This window comes from Polypterus senegalus, chromosome 7, assembly GCF_016835505.1.
Source record: "Polypterus senegalus isolate Bchr_013 chromosome 7, ASM1683550v1, whole genome shotgun sequence".
NCBI lineage: Eukaryota > Metazoa > Chordata > Cladistia > Polypteriformes > Polypteridae > Polypterus > Polypterus senegalus.
Genome location: NC_053160.1, coordinates 166,942,860 through 166,956,853, shown reverse-complemented (window position 1 = coordinate 166,956,853; position 13,994 = coordinate 166,942,860). Strand labels below are relative to the sequence as shown.

General features: G+C 33.4%; 1 protein-coding gene across 7 annotated transcripts in view; it reads left to right on the top strand.

The window, feature by feature from the left end:
- Positions 1 to 13,994, top strand: part of LOC120532980 (probable E3 ubiquitin-protein ligase HERC1) — a 188,217-nt gene that overhangs the window by 67,283 nt on the left and 106,940 nt on the right. For all 7 annotated transcript variants that reach the window (XM_039759544.1, XM_039759542.1, XM_039759540.1 and 4 more), the window contains 4 exons: positions 1,869 to 2,013; positions 4,967 to 5,267; positions 8,221 to 8,311; positions 12,450 to 12,495. In XM_039759544.1, coding sequence (XP_039615478.1) covers positions 1,869 to 2,013; positions 4,967 to 5,267; positions 8,221 to 8,311; positions 12,450 to 12,495 — 583 coding nt within the window. The remainder of the gene's footprint in view (positions 1 to 1,868; positions 2,014 to 4,966; positions 5,268 to 8,220; positions 8,312 to 12,449; positions 12,496 to 13,994) is intronic.

Here is a 13,994-nt window from a genome sequence, read left to right as displayed (position 1 = left end):
CTCAAACTGCATGCTTTTTTTATTTAATTAAAAGACTTGTTAAAACTAAGAAAGGTAAAATAAAACACATTAGTAGAGTAGCTTTCTCAATGAAAAGTTTCATTAATATCTAATGAATTTATTAGTTTTGATAATGAAAACTTGTATAATGTTCTGTTGTGAGTTTTAAATGTGTAGTCAATAGCTGTAAAAGTTATTTTGTTCTTAATCATAAGACAGGATTTTAAAAACCACTTTAAGCCTGAGAGTGGTTATGGGTAGGGGATGTTTGAGTTTATGGTTTATTTTTTTCTTTTCATAAAATATTTATGGAAGCAATAAATGTATAAATGAAGAGAACAAAGCCATGACAATTCAACTCAGAATAAGAGGAAAGGATATTTTACTGGGAGCTGATTTTCTGGAACATGTGAATGCTTAACCAACAGTTAATAAGTAGTCAAGTACTCATACTCTGTTGTTCAGTCACAGAGGGTAACTTCAGGGCATATCTCCAACTAGCAAATCTTTGTTTTTAAATACAGTAAATAACTTGGTACACATTTAAATTCCATTTTCTTTCTATACTGTGCTATATCTGAATCATTTAGGATAAAAATAGAATCAAACAAAATTTTGTGTGACTTGAGATTAGTGAATACAGTGAATCCAGATATGATTCAACAGCTAGCTAGCCAGGCTACTTTTAGAACCTAATAGGATAAGGAGTAAAAGTGATAAAGCTCAAATCTATACTAACTTTATCTTTAGGACACATACGAGCACCATGCCTTAAATGAGGGTCACCTGCCATCCCAGATAAATTTGGATATAATTGACATACCAGCTGTAGACCATTAATTGGAAGAGTGGTGGAAGGGAATTCAGCTATTAAACTTGAAGCAGTAGTTCAACAGAAGACCATTCATTTAGACTTTATTTAACTACAGAAGCACCCTCTGGTAACTGTTTAGTGCAACAGAAGACATAAGGAGATATAAGTTCTAAGATATTCAAACTATGATTGTACTTTAGTACAGAATATTACAAGGAGAGTAAGTAGAAACAGTATAGATTTGGCCCAGTTAATCTCAAACCAAAGCAATGTCCATACCTCATACATACTTCAAAAACTTACAAAATTAATCATTTGGTTGCTTACGATAATAGAATATAGTTTAAATGTAACAAAAAAACAAAAGATTTCATAAACTTTGGTTGGGGTTTTTTGGAGTGAACTGCAATGATGAGAGGTTTCAAAGATGACACACACAAAGAGCCAGTGGGAAAGGCCTAGAGCCTTTCAGAAAAATGTGTGAAAGAGGAGACTTCACTAAGTTATCTCAGATGACTACGAAGGGATTAGTGTAGAGTTCTGTAATAAAATGAGTAAAACCTTGCCATTTAATTATTCTGTTGACATTTTCTTAAAATAGTCCTGCTACAGTACAGGGAGTAAGTATATTAAATTACATAAATTACATGAACACATGAACATAATATAGTTGAATTTGTGCAGTGATGACATATAACGTGTAATAAGGAAACATTTATATGCACAAAATAGACATGGATAAACCAAAGAAATATTTTCATTTTATCCATTTGACCTGTTGTATATGTTGGGCGCACTGGTTGGGCACAAATTGTTACAGTATCTGGTGACATGTCTGTAACAAGATTATACAGTATTTTATTGAGGCTGTAGAAGATAATCAACATTGATACTGTATGTTCATACTGTTTTCTGGTTTGTAAAACAGTTTTTTTGTCTTATGATACATAGTAAATGTAAATAAATGAGATTACTATTTAAAAAATTTGGCACAGAGATCAGTGTAAATTTAAACTTTTGTTTGTTATTTGAAAATTCCAAAATGGACATTCAGTTTCCTTGCGAAGTGGACGAGGATGGAAGTAAGGGGATATCTTCTGAAAATGCAGACAGAGTGGTGAAAGAACAAGATCATCATCCCAACAGCAATATTGAGACTGCAGAACACAATCAAGAGGAAGAAGCCCCCAGCATCAGTAGTATGTTGAGGCTTAATATATTAAAAATTAATGTATTAATCTTTCCAAGGTTTAGTGTTTCATCTGTGATTTTGGAATTTGTTTTACAATGTCAAACTTCTACCTATTCAAGTAGATCTCAGTTAATTTGCAGTAACCTGTTAGTAGTAATTCACCAGTGTATGACAAAGTTTTACTATTCTTCTGTATATCAGTGGTCCCAAAAATTCCTAAAATTGTTTTTAATAAAACTTTATTATACAACTTACTGCAGTTCCCTTTAGGTCACTGTCAGAATACTCCCCTTAAGATGCAATAAACTTGTCCAAGCAATACTTCCATTCCTAAAAAACATTTCCTGTACTCATAATTTGTTAGCTTGTCTAGAGCCTCCTGCAATGGCTTTTAATTTCGGTAACAAAAAAGTAACAGGGTGGAAGAGGTATGAAGCAACGACCACATTATTTTTGGTCAAAACTCTTTGACTGATAACACAATGTGTGCAAGGTACACTATCATGGAGCAGTGTTGTGTAGAGGTGCACTGGCATACTGTATAATGCAGTTTTGTGTGCACCACTGTTCTGGAGATTTTTTCTTGAGGCTTTCCCCCAGATGTCTCAGTACAGCTCAGTGTAATGTTGCTGATTTATGGGGAAACTCTTTATTAACAAGATATTTTGATGTTCATTATGACCCAACACGGTTATTTCAGCATGTAGATATCAAAAACATACTTTTCTGGTGTTCAGTTTGACCCAACATGTTTTTTTTTTCCCATTTGTAGATAGAAATTCTGCAAAGTCACATGCACTGTACAATAAATGTCAGAAATTCACATCTTGATCAACTCAGTACATTGACACTTGCCAGTATGATTAACAAGACTTGTGTGCATGTGACACCTAGCAACATGATTGATAACTACACCCTCCTCCTGTGCTGTCCAGTTCCAGAAATTTTTGGGTCCCCCTACACATTATATTTTTTATTAATGTGTTTCCAGTTTCCTGCAGTCTAGGGTTAGTGTCTGCTTCTGCATTTCTTCATTACAGAGTCATGCTGTGGTTAGTGTTGCATTCCCTGGCTCTAGGAGACTGAGTTCAAATTTCCCTGTGTTTGAATTTTTTTCTGTCGAGTTCTCTTTTTGTCCCACATCCCAAGTACATATATTTTGGATGAATTTTGCCTATGTAATGTAACAGTGCTCCATCTAGTGGTGGTTTCTGCCTTTGCCAACCCAAGAGTACATTAAATGAATAGATATTGTTAGCACTAGAAAAGAAGCTGATAAACTGCAATGTTTGATTGAAACTCAGGTGTTAAAATGTAATTTTCAGATAAGAACATATGCTCTTAATTTTAAACTATGTGGATTTTATTTGATAATCGTGTTTATTCAATGTTTCGCTTTGTATTTTAAGAGCACAGAGTGTTTTTCGATTTAGCTTTTCAGTTTACAGAAACAATTGCTAAAATGATTATAAAGTTAACCACACAGATAGTGATTACCAGTACTTCTTTTAACATTCCTGTATACAGCTAAGCTTGGAGTGAATATTACCATAAATCTTCTGTTTTAATAAATTGTAATCATCTGAGATTCCATTTTAAAACCTAAGTGTTCTCAGCTTTTGCATTAGCTGCATATCTGTAATCAAATAGATATTAAGTGTTTTTTATTGTGTGAATGTTTGTTTTTTCATAAGTATGAATAATTAAGGTGCTTCTATTTGTATAATGTAATTGTATGTTTTTTTATATATACTATCAGTCAAAAGTTTTAGAACACCTCAGTTTTTTTTTTTCAGCTTTTATGGCAACGCACGCAGTTTAATGTCTTATTGTTTCATGAAATCAAGGCATAGAAGAAATTAACAATGACAAATAAAAGAAACTAAGTCAAGGACGCATTAAGTGTACTAAATTTAATTGAATTTTTTGATTAATCAAAATAGCCCCCTTTTGCTTATATAATAGCCAAACTGTGTCAGCCAAACTTGACGGCATACAAAAACCCTATGTGATCAACCAAAGATTTAAAATTTTGATCTGATTTTTCATCAGTCCATAAGAATTTCTTTCAGTCTGCAGTAGTCCACAGATAATATTTCAAGGCCCTATTTTGTCCTTTAAGGAATGGCTTCCTTACTGCCACTCGCCCTGTCAAATCTGCAGTACACATTCTCATCTTCACAAAAGAAACTGAGACTTACTTTTTTCGACAACTTTTAGGGTGTCCTTAAGCTGTTGTGCTGTGAGGTGTCTATAACACAAGTTGGCGACTCTCAAAAACCTATCTTCTGATTGGGTTGTGACTTTGGATACACCAGATCTCTTCCTATCTGAGTTTCTTCCAGTTTCCAATTGCCTTTGGATTGTGTAGGGTACTGTACTCACTGACACTTTGATTTTTTTTACAGTTACTTTAAATGAATGGTCTACACTTGTAAGAGTAGTAATGCTCTGTCTCATTTCATTTGTTAATTTCTGTGTTCTTGCCATTATCATTGGAATATTGTCTAAGTAGTGCTTCAGAGGGTGTAGTAACACAGTATGTTCCAAGTTTGCTTTTAAGACAGGCAGAGGGTTTTTAAGTAATCAACAGAAGTTGGGACACCTGTGCAAACTGTTTCCTTCTGCTTGTAAGGCTTAATTTACTTTAATTGCTGCCGAACATTTGCAGGTTGTAACCAATTAGTCATTATCTGAAGAAGATCCATTTGTAATATTCTGATATTTCATTTTTTTCTGCTAACCTAAACTTTAAATTTAAACCTCTGTCAGTTTACTGCTTACCTTTTCACCATTTAGTGTCATTCATTTTAATTGATTAAATTTGAAAAAAAAACTGGAAAAAACTGAGGTGTTCTAAAACTTTTGACCAGTAGTGTATTAGTATTAGGCATAGTCTCTATATTGCAATGTTTGTTTTTCAAAATTATTAGCCACCTAATAAATGCTTTTTCATACAGAAGTTTTACAGTGCTTCCTGGCTACCCGTGAGGCCATGCATCTTCATGAGAATGAAACTGTGTATGAATCCTCAGGGACAAGCACCCATCCTAGCAGTAGTGAGACACCTAGTACTCCTGAGACTGAAGTAACCCCTCTTCAGGATTTGACAAAACGACAAATTTCAAATGATGGCCTTTGTTTTTCCTCTGCTTGCCACACCATCATTTCCCGCTGTGCCTTTCTCATATTGGGAGTAAGAGCAGCATGCCAAGAAAGAGAAGAGCATTTTAAAGTGAATGGAAAGAAATTCATAAAAAGGTACTGGCTATTTCAGATACTATTTATATTAGATACCTTTTATAATCAGTATTTTTTTTTGTTTGCTGATCAGAGAAATGTATCAGAATATGTTCTGTGAAACTTATTGGCCCACAATATAACGTGTGCATCTAGAGCAGGGGGGTTTGCATCCTTTGTTTTATTTTTTTTTTTTGCTGCACTACCCACATGAATTAAAATGCTTCCGCTTCCAAGTGCCACCATTTTTTATCTTAAATTTCTAAGTACTGAACTCTTACTAAGTAAAACTAAAGATATTTCTTTACTTACCTCTACAAATATTGAATTTAGGGAATCTTAATAGGGCATTAAAAATAGTCTTTGCCATACCACCTGTAATTCAGTATATCCACCTGAAGCTAAACCTGTTTGGGCCCAACCAGTGCCTGGATGGGAGACCATCTAGAAAACACTTGGGCTGGTGCTAGACGAGGTTTTATTGAGGCCATCAGGGGCGCTTACACTATGGACTGTGTGTTTATTCCAATGCCCCAGTGTAGTAACAGGTACAGTATACTGTAAAAATTGATATTTTCATTTGTACAAATTCTAAGCTGCTTTTTAACATCACATTTTTCAAATCCGGTTTTCAAATTCTATTGTGAGACTTTTGTGGAAGAGTCATTAGCTGGTTAATAAGAGTAAAATTTGATGGACAATTCAAATTAACTCAAATTCAAATGTCACAAACTCATGATACTTTAATCTTCCAGATCTTTTCCTCCTTTATTAGACTTCACTTAAATTCATGGCTGCCTTTGTCAATAACTAATCATTTTTAACTCAGACTTTGATAATTATTGTACAAAACATTTTTCTCTTGTTTTCAAGCTCCCTTACATATATGCCTATGTACTCATCCACTGAATTGGATAACCATAATTGCTTATAACTGAAAGCTACATCCCTTCTCTCCCATACCATTAAAATATCTATCGTTTTGGCTTTCACCACATTTGTCATATTTAGTTGTTACAGTAATGAAAACTAGTTTGATTTCAGAAACTCCATGAGTGACACAATTTGTTCTTTAAAACAGATGAGAGAAAGGACGACTGGCAGATCCAATTGTACATATCACCAGTGATTGAGAGCCACAGTAATTGAGAATGTGTACACTCCATACTGTCAGTTGAAGCTTTGAGCCATCATTGCTAAGGAATGTGCTACTGCAGCTAGCAGGATTAATGAGCAAGCCTACTTTTAACGAAAGCTACAAATTTGATCTTTCTGACTATTATCACTCCTATCTATCTAATTTTAGAAAATGATAAAAAATACCCATAAAACTCTCTTAGTGATAACAGATGGAAAAATTGTCCATATCCTTAACACAAATTATGGACTTGTGGAACAAAGTAGGCTCATAACAGGACATGTGTAAGGTTTTCAGCAACAGCAGCAGTAAGCCTTACTGTGCAGCAAAGACATTTGTCTTTGGGAGGCACTACTTTGCATTTTCTAGGTGTTCAAAAACAACTGCCAGTTTTCCTGAGCCTCGTGGTAGCTTCAGGCTCTACATTTCCTCCTTCTTTGTCTCTAGTTCTGTGTATCTTTTTTTCTGTCATCTTCAGTCTGTTGCTTCTCCTGTAAAGTTTTATTTTTTTTTGGCTCATACAGGTTAGATTCATCAATGGTTATTAACACATTTCCTTATTGTCAGACATATTTTATTTAAAGATAGAACTTATTCATCTCAATTTATAAAAAATAAAGTATAACTTTAAAAAAAAGTCTAGAGTTAGCATTTGAATTTCATTCAACGTATGGTGTCAACAGCACCAATCGCATTAAGAGCTACCATATAATACTATCCCTGAGTGTAAATGCTTGCCATTTAGGGAGACAAAGTGAAGTAAAGAGGACAGTCAGATGTCTTTAAATGTGATTTACATTACATTACATTAATAAAGTAATGTAATAATTTTTGTGAAAATAATATGGATATGCAGATATGTGTGCGACAGTCTCAACACATGAGTCAGTACTTGGCTTAAAAGTGGACTTATTCAGTAGAAGTTAAGGCTATTGTTTCATGTTTACTTTGATGCCCCATAGATCACTATTATAAGATTTAGGCTACCAATATTCTTTACATTTTATAAATAATGCTTCACATAAGAACACATTTCCTGTGACAAGTGAATCCATGCCTAGATTATGAAAACTGACTTTGCCATGAAAAATACCAAATTTATCCTTTTCTGAGTGCAACAGAATGCATCCTCATGATTTTTTTCTACAGCATTATTGATATCAAGCAATCATAACCATATGATAAAACTATGATTTTTAAAGACCACGCAATCAAGCCTACCACAATGTAAAAAAATAATCAGAAGAGTAAGAAATCTGCTTCTCAACTGCTTTATTTTTAACATGATGTTCTTTGCCATTTGGTGAGTTGGATTATTTCAGATACCATCAAAAAGCATTGTTAATTCTCACCACCTGTTTTCATCATAACCTCTTTCTGTCATATAATGACTCTACTGTAGATGCATTACTGCATATTGAGGCAGCTTTAAACTTAACTCCTCAAGTCATTTTTGATCATAGCCCCAGAAAAACTTATGGGATTAAGGGTGGTTCTTGAGCCTCTTCCAAGGTAACTTGGTCTCTGTCTTTCAAAATAGCACGTTGAAGTACTCCAATGTTATGCTTTCTCTACTTCGTTGGTTTTCTTCAGGGCTTGTTCTTGCTTTGTGCTGTGTTGATGGTGCTTATGCATTGGACCGTATTCTAATAGGTTTACCAGTTGGGTGAAATATTAATACTTGGTCTTATTTTTTTTTTTTATAATTGTGTAGATGTAACATTACTTTTACTATGCAAGTATGAACATTATTTAGAATATTGAAATGATTAGTTTTGTTTTTCTTTTCTAATACTATGTATATGTGTGTTTGTGTGTGTGTACTGTATATTGAAGGAAACCAAGTCCAAAACTGGAACGAAGCTCTTCAGTTAATAAACCTGGATTACATCAGCATCATGATTATGGAAGTATGTCACAGAAACAGGTAAGAAGCACAGTAATTCCACAGGCAAGATGTATATTTATAACAGAGTGATTTTGCTTTGAGTACAACTGAGCACTTTCTTAGTACTCATTATTAATGTACAATTAATGTTATTTTATGAAAAAATATCCATAGTAGTCACCCTTATTGGACTTGCAACATATAAAATAGGTTGAATCCATTGTTTACATGATAAAATTAATTTATGTATTATCAATTGCATTTCTTGATTCCACAGTCCAAAATAAGGTGGTTATGTGGTTTGGCTGTGCTGAATTGGCCATGTACAAAAATGACTGTGGATGTGTGCATGAGTATTTCCAATGATGGACAAGTATTCTGTTCAGGTTAGGTTCCTGTCTTGTGCGCATTGCTTTGGAGTTGGTTATTGCTCAACTGTATATCAGTACTAGAACAATAAGATTTAGAAAATGGAGGATTGGATACAAAATATAGATTTTTCATGATAATATGCAAAAACAAAAGCCTTAAAACTTAATAAATATGTTCACTTTAAAACAGCAAAGGTTCAAAGAAGGAGCTATTTTTCACCTATTGCATGCAGTGTTGTTATATTTTGCATAGTTTACATAGCCATGTCTCAAGTGGTAACAACATACGTGTTGGGCAAGTGTGCAAAGAAGAGTTTCATTGTGTTATATAAACTTGGCATTAAATCAGATTTAAAGTGATTATTCTACATCACAATTATTTAACTGTATAGCACATGTTCTAAGTCATGGTTGTTGAGAATATGTTAGAAAGGTAACAACTGAGGACATTTTGGAGTGAGTAAAAGTAATTAACATTATTCACTGTTTCTTGTCAATAGACATTTGCTCAAACCCATAACATGATTAGGTAGTTTGGGACTTTATAGCATTACCAAACATCACTGCTGGCTGTTTCTCATGTAATATGGAATTCTGCAGCGATCTGTATGTATCAACAGTTGCCCCTATGCTCCAGAAGGTTTCTGCAATTGATGACTGCAGTAATTGGACAGCTGACAGTATTTCAGATTTGTCTATAATCTTCTTCATCACTCATAGTGAAAGATTGTAATTGATTGTAAAAGTAGCATTTTTGTTGATTATTGTTTAGTATTCTACAGAATAAAGGCAGAAATTCACATCTGGGCAGCAACATTCAGTAATTTCAATAACTGAGACAGTAGAGGACTTTTTGAGGTACAAAGGGTATGCCAGATGACATCTTGTTCCTGTGGGTGAAAGTATGCTGCTGAAGTGAGACTAGCACCCAGGTGAAGCATAGCCAGTCTTCTTTTAAAATAGCCATATCAAACCAAATTTTTGTTTATTAATTTTTTTTTGTAACATGGATTCACTGTTTTACAATATATGTGCAACAGGCATAGTATTTTTTTCAATTTTTACAAAAAATGCTTACTTCAAGCCACAGTTTTTATGTGGCCTATTATTATACTGTATAACATAACATTATAGAGAAGAAATCATGTGAACTTGAAAATGGCCATTTTCCTCGTTTGTATTTTTTTACTTCCATGATTCATTTAATTTGCCTGGCATGACTTGAAACAGTAGGAGATGTGAGTTGGTGTGGCAAAGGTTTGTGCAAGCCATTGTGTGTCAGTGTGTTCCCAGCCATGTGTGCAACTCTACTGGCATTTCAGTAACTTGTACAGGAGATGTGTTTTGCCATCACTAGAGACTCTTACATTTATAAGAGAAAAATATACAAAATGTTCAAGATAAAAGATGTTGTCTTAAGATATAATTAGAACAATAAATTAATCAGCAATTGAAGTAGTATGGAATGTTTTATGACAGACAATTTAGAAAATTCTGCACTTTATGAGAATATTCCTTTAAATGAAAAAGTAGAAAATGTAAATTTAATGTCAGTACAGGTGGAGATAAGTAAATTAAATTATTTTTTTCAATTGATTTTATATAATTTAATTGTTTCTATGGAACAACAATAGCCTGGATGAGAGAAAGAAAAAAAAACAGCATAGGAACATCAGGAGCATCTATTGAAATACATATTGTAGGGTTTAGTGCCCAGACCTCACAGTAGATAGTGCCCACAGCCAAATAAATCATTGTGTCTTCTGTCCCCTCCATTCAAGAATCTTCTAGAAACACTGCATCGCAGGTCTTCCAACATTGTGAAGGATCTGCCTCAACCCTCCGGCAAACACTTAGCCTGTCTGCCATCTGGTGGAAGGTGCTGGAGACTGTGTAATAGCTCCTTTCCTTAGTCTGTCAGGTGTCTTAACACCAAATTATTTAGTTTGCACTAGTATATGTCCTATGAATTTATAAACATCATTACGTTTGCCTTGCCTAATTGCCCTTGTGTAGTTTGTATTTAACCTCAAATTATGTTCTGAGGGAACATAATTTCATAACCCTGTATACCTGTGTGCAGATGGTACAACAGTATAGACTAACAACAATAAAATAGAATAAAAGTCATTTAAAAATAAAACTTACCTCTGCATTTTAGGAATGGTTGTCTCAATTAAGAATATGTTTTTTAATCTGATTTTAATATTTTTAGCCTAGTCCTTTAGTAACTATGTATAAATATACTGCACTATAGTTATAAAATAAGATGTATTTTCTTTAAAAACAAGTCAAGATTTATTTGATTTTAGCTATTAGAACATAATGTAAGCTAAGATATGTCTTACGATTGATTATTGGACCATGTACTTGGATAAATCAGATTTTTTTTAAATTACTGTGCTACATTCACAGCTCAAACTGTTTACTAATAACATTTTCAACAACAAAAGTTGTTGCTTACAGTTTTTTGAAAGTAAACAATCAATATTAATTTAACAGTTTATCATAATTATTACAGTTTTAAAAAAATCATTTTGTGGAAATCTAGTGGATTATGAACATGTGTCCTGGAATATTTAGTGGGTGTTTATTGTTAAATGTTACATCAAAAGAATGGGAATGAGAACTTTGAAACTTAGGCCGTTGTTGTTTCTCAGTAAAAAGTCAGCTTATTGTATGGACTATCCAAATACAAGTTAATTTAAATTAGTACTTTTATTACTTATTGGGATCGGGATGAGCCATTTAATATTAATTGGATGTGTGGTGATGCCCTTAGCCACTTTCTCTTGGAGGATAACTGGAAATAGTTCTTTGGGAGTAGAGCAAGGCAGGACACAGTTCCACAGTTGGAGAAATTAACATCAGCCCCCTCCAGCTTTTTAGTTTACCTGTTCCTGGCTGAACAAGTGGGCTAGAAAATAATTTATAGACATACAATATAGTTTTACATCATTGTTTAATAATGTTTTTGACAAATATAGATTGTCATGTGTAAAATGGTGTTTTATAGATGTGCTTTATTTTATTGGCAATATCTATTCAACTATTGTTTTGACAAAAGAAATTTTGTTTTCTAGCAGATGTGATTAGACTCAGTGTTGATTTCTAATCAATAGAAGTTTAACTTTAATTAGATATTGTTAATGCACTTGTGCAGTTAATGTTGTGTGTTAATCAAGAAGTCAGAAGTAATCTTGAGCTGGATGTTTAGCATTTGAGAATTATTACTGTGTGAAAAATAGGCACTTTTTAATTTTTGCTAAATAGTTACTATTTGTATATTTTTAAAATTTGGCATCTTTGCAGATTTGCACAGGACTAGAATTAATGATGTGCTATTGTAGTAATTACAAAACCTCTGATGGTACTTAAAGAGTTTGGAAGGAGACATTTACAAAAATCTATATTTTTCTGTAAAATAATATCAACAGTTGGAACACACATGTACTTGAAAATGCCTCTCAATTATTTTTGTGTTTATTTCCAGTTTCAGATTTTGAGTGGTTGGTGATATACTCTACTTATAAATTTCGTTCAAATTGATTTATGCAGATTTCCTTCAGCTTCTTATAATTTCTAGTTGCAAAAAGCCTATCCTCGTGTTAGTGAGTGAGAGGCAGGTGGGCACTTCAATGTGCTCATAAGGATGGATTTTCAGACTGACAATTCAGAGTAGTCAAAAACTGAACTTTACTAGTATCTTTTAATCTTTAAAAAACAGTGAAAGCAAAGCTTATAGGGATCAAAAGAAAATCTCACTGCTTTTAATTATCTTTACAAATTTTTTTCCTTATGTGAAGTTTTCAGAGACCAGAATTCAATCTAGATCTGCAAAACACAAACTTGGTAAGTTTTATATTGTTTTTGTGTGCATGTATGTCATTGTGAAAGCCTTAATAAGTTATTAAGCTTATAAGGTTGCAAGTTCAGATAACATTTTAAGTTATTTAGTATGAGGGTAAATAAAAAATAAAAGCAACTTGAAAATTATATGGTAACTGCAATGGGTAGAAGCTGTCGAACTACAAGACATCCACGGTGGCTTATGGGTAACATGCACAGTGCAGCATTCTACTATTTTTATAGTTGAAGCCAAGGTCAAATGAACATGGATGCTCCACCGTGCGATTGCACCATTGTTGAACCATGTGTTGTAGTGAGAATAATTTGAGCAGAAGGACTGAAACCTGCTGAAATTCAATTTCAGTTACTGTGTCATTTTCAAATGCCTTTATTTTTTGATCAACCTTTGTACCATTTATGCTAAAATAATTGAAGACATGTTTGCTGTAAAATGACCAATGTAAAATAGATTACAAACTTATTCATCCTTTTGTACCATTTTAGAGCAGAGTAAGAAATTAGGTATTAATGTTGTTGCTGTAATGTGGTGAACTAAACACTGGAATAGCTAATATTTTTATATAAGCGGAACCACCGTTAAGGTAGGCTGCCTGCAGGAGATTTACTAGCTCAAATATGTGATTCCTTAATTGGTTAACAATGTGCATGTGCATTAAATACTACATGCAGTATATAGTACTTAACAGGAAGAGGCGGGTTTATGGGTAGAGGCGGAAGTTACTTCACAATTCCTCTGTCCTGAGGATGGGAAGGAAAAAGCTTGAAAACAACTGTGCCAACCCTTGGCTGAGAGTGGAACAACCATTTTTATATGAACTCTGAAACTGTTCCCTAAACAAGTATGTTATATTTTATATAGCTGTCACAAGTGAGCAATGCTTGATTTCTCAGTTAACAAATTATAGATGTTTAAAAATTGCCTTTCAGAAGGAGTTAGACAAAATTGACCATAAAGTAACTTCTCCACGATGAGAAGGTTATTGAGGCTGTATGTGCATTCATTGAAAATACTCTTGAGCACATCTTGTAAGGAATGCATTGGGATGCAGGATATGCTACATAAAATGTACTTCTCATTGGCCTGGACATATCTGGGAATTTCTTATGAAAAACTGTAGGCTATTATAATTAGTTAAGTTGCCTAGATTGGCTAATTGAGCCTTTTGCCACCAGAAACAGCAGAACATTTGGATGGAAGGGGAACTTATGATTTTAAATTACAATTACTGTACTCCATGTATTTGCTATATCTATTTATATCTGGTATTTCTCATTTAGAATCTGTTTTTAAATAATGTTTTATTTTCATGTTTTTTATTTTAAATTGTTACCAATGTATCTTTATAATAATGTGCTGTGCTATAATCGTGTTTTTTTTTTTTTTATTGTTGAAATGAATTGAGTTTGAATTGTGACTCGAGCTTGGAAAAGGTACCTGATAAAATAATATTATCTACAACAACTTCATGCTTGAGTTATCC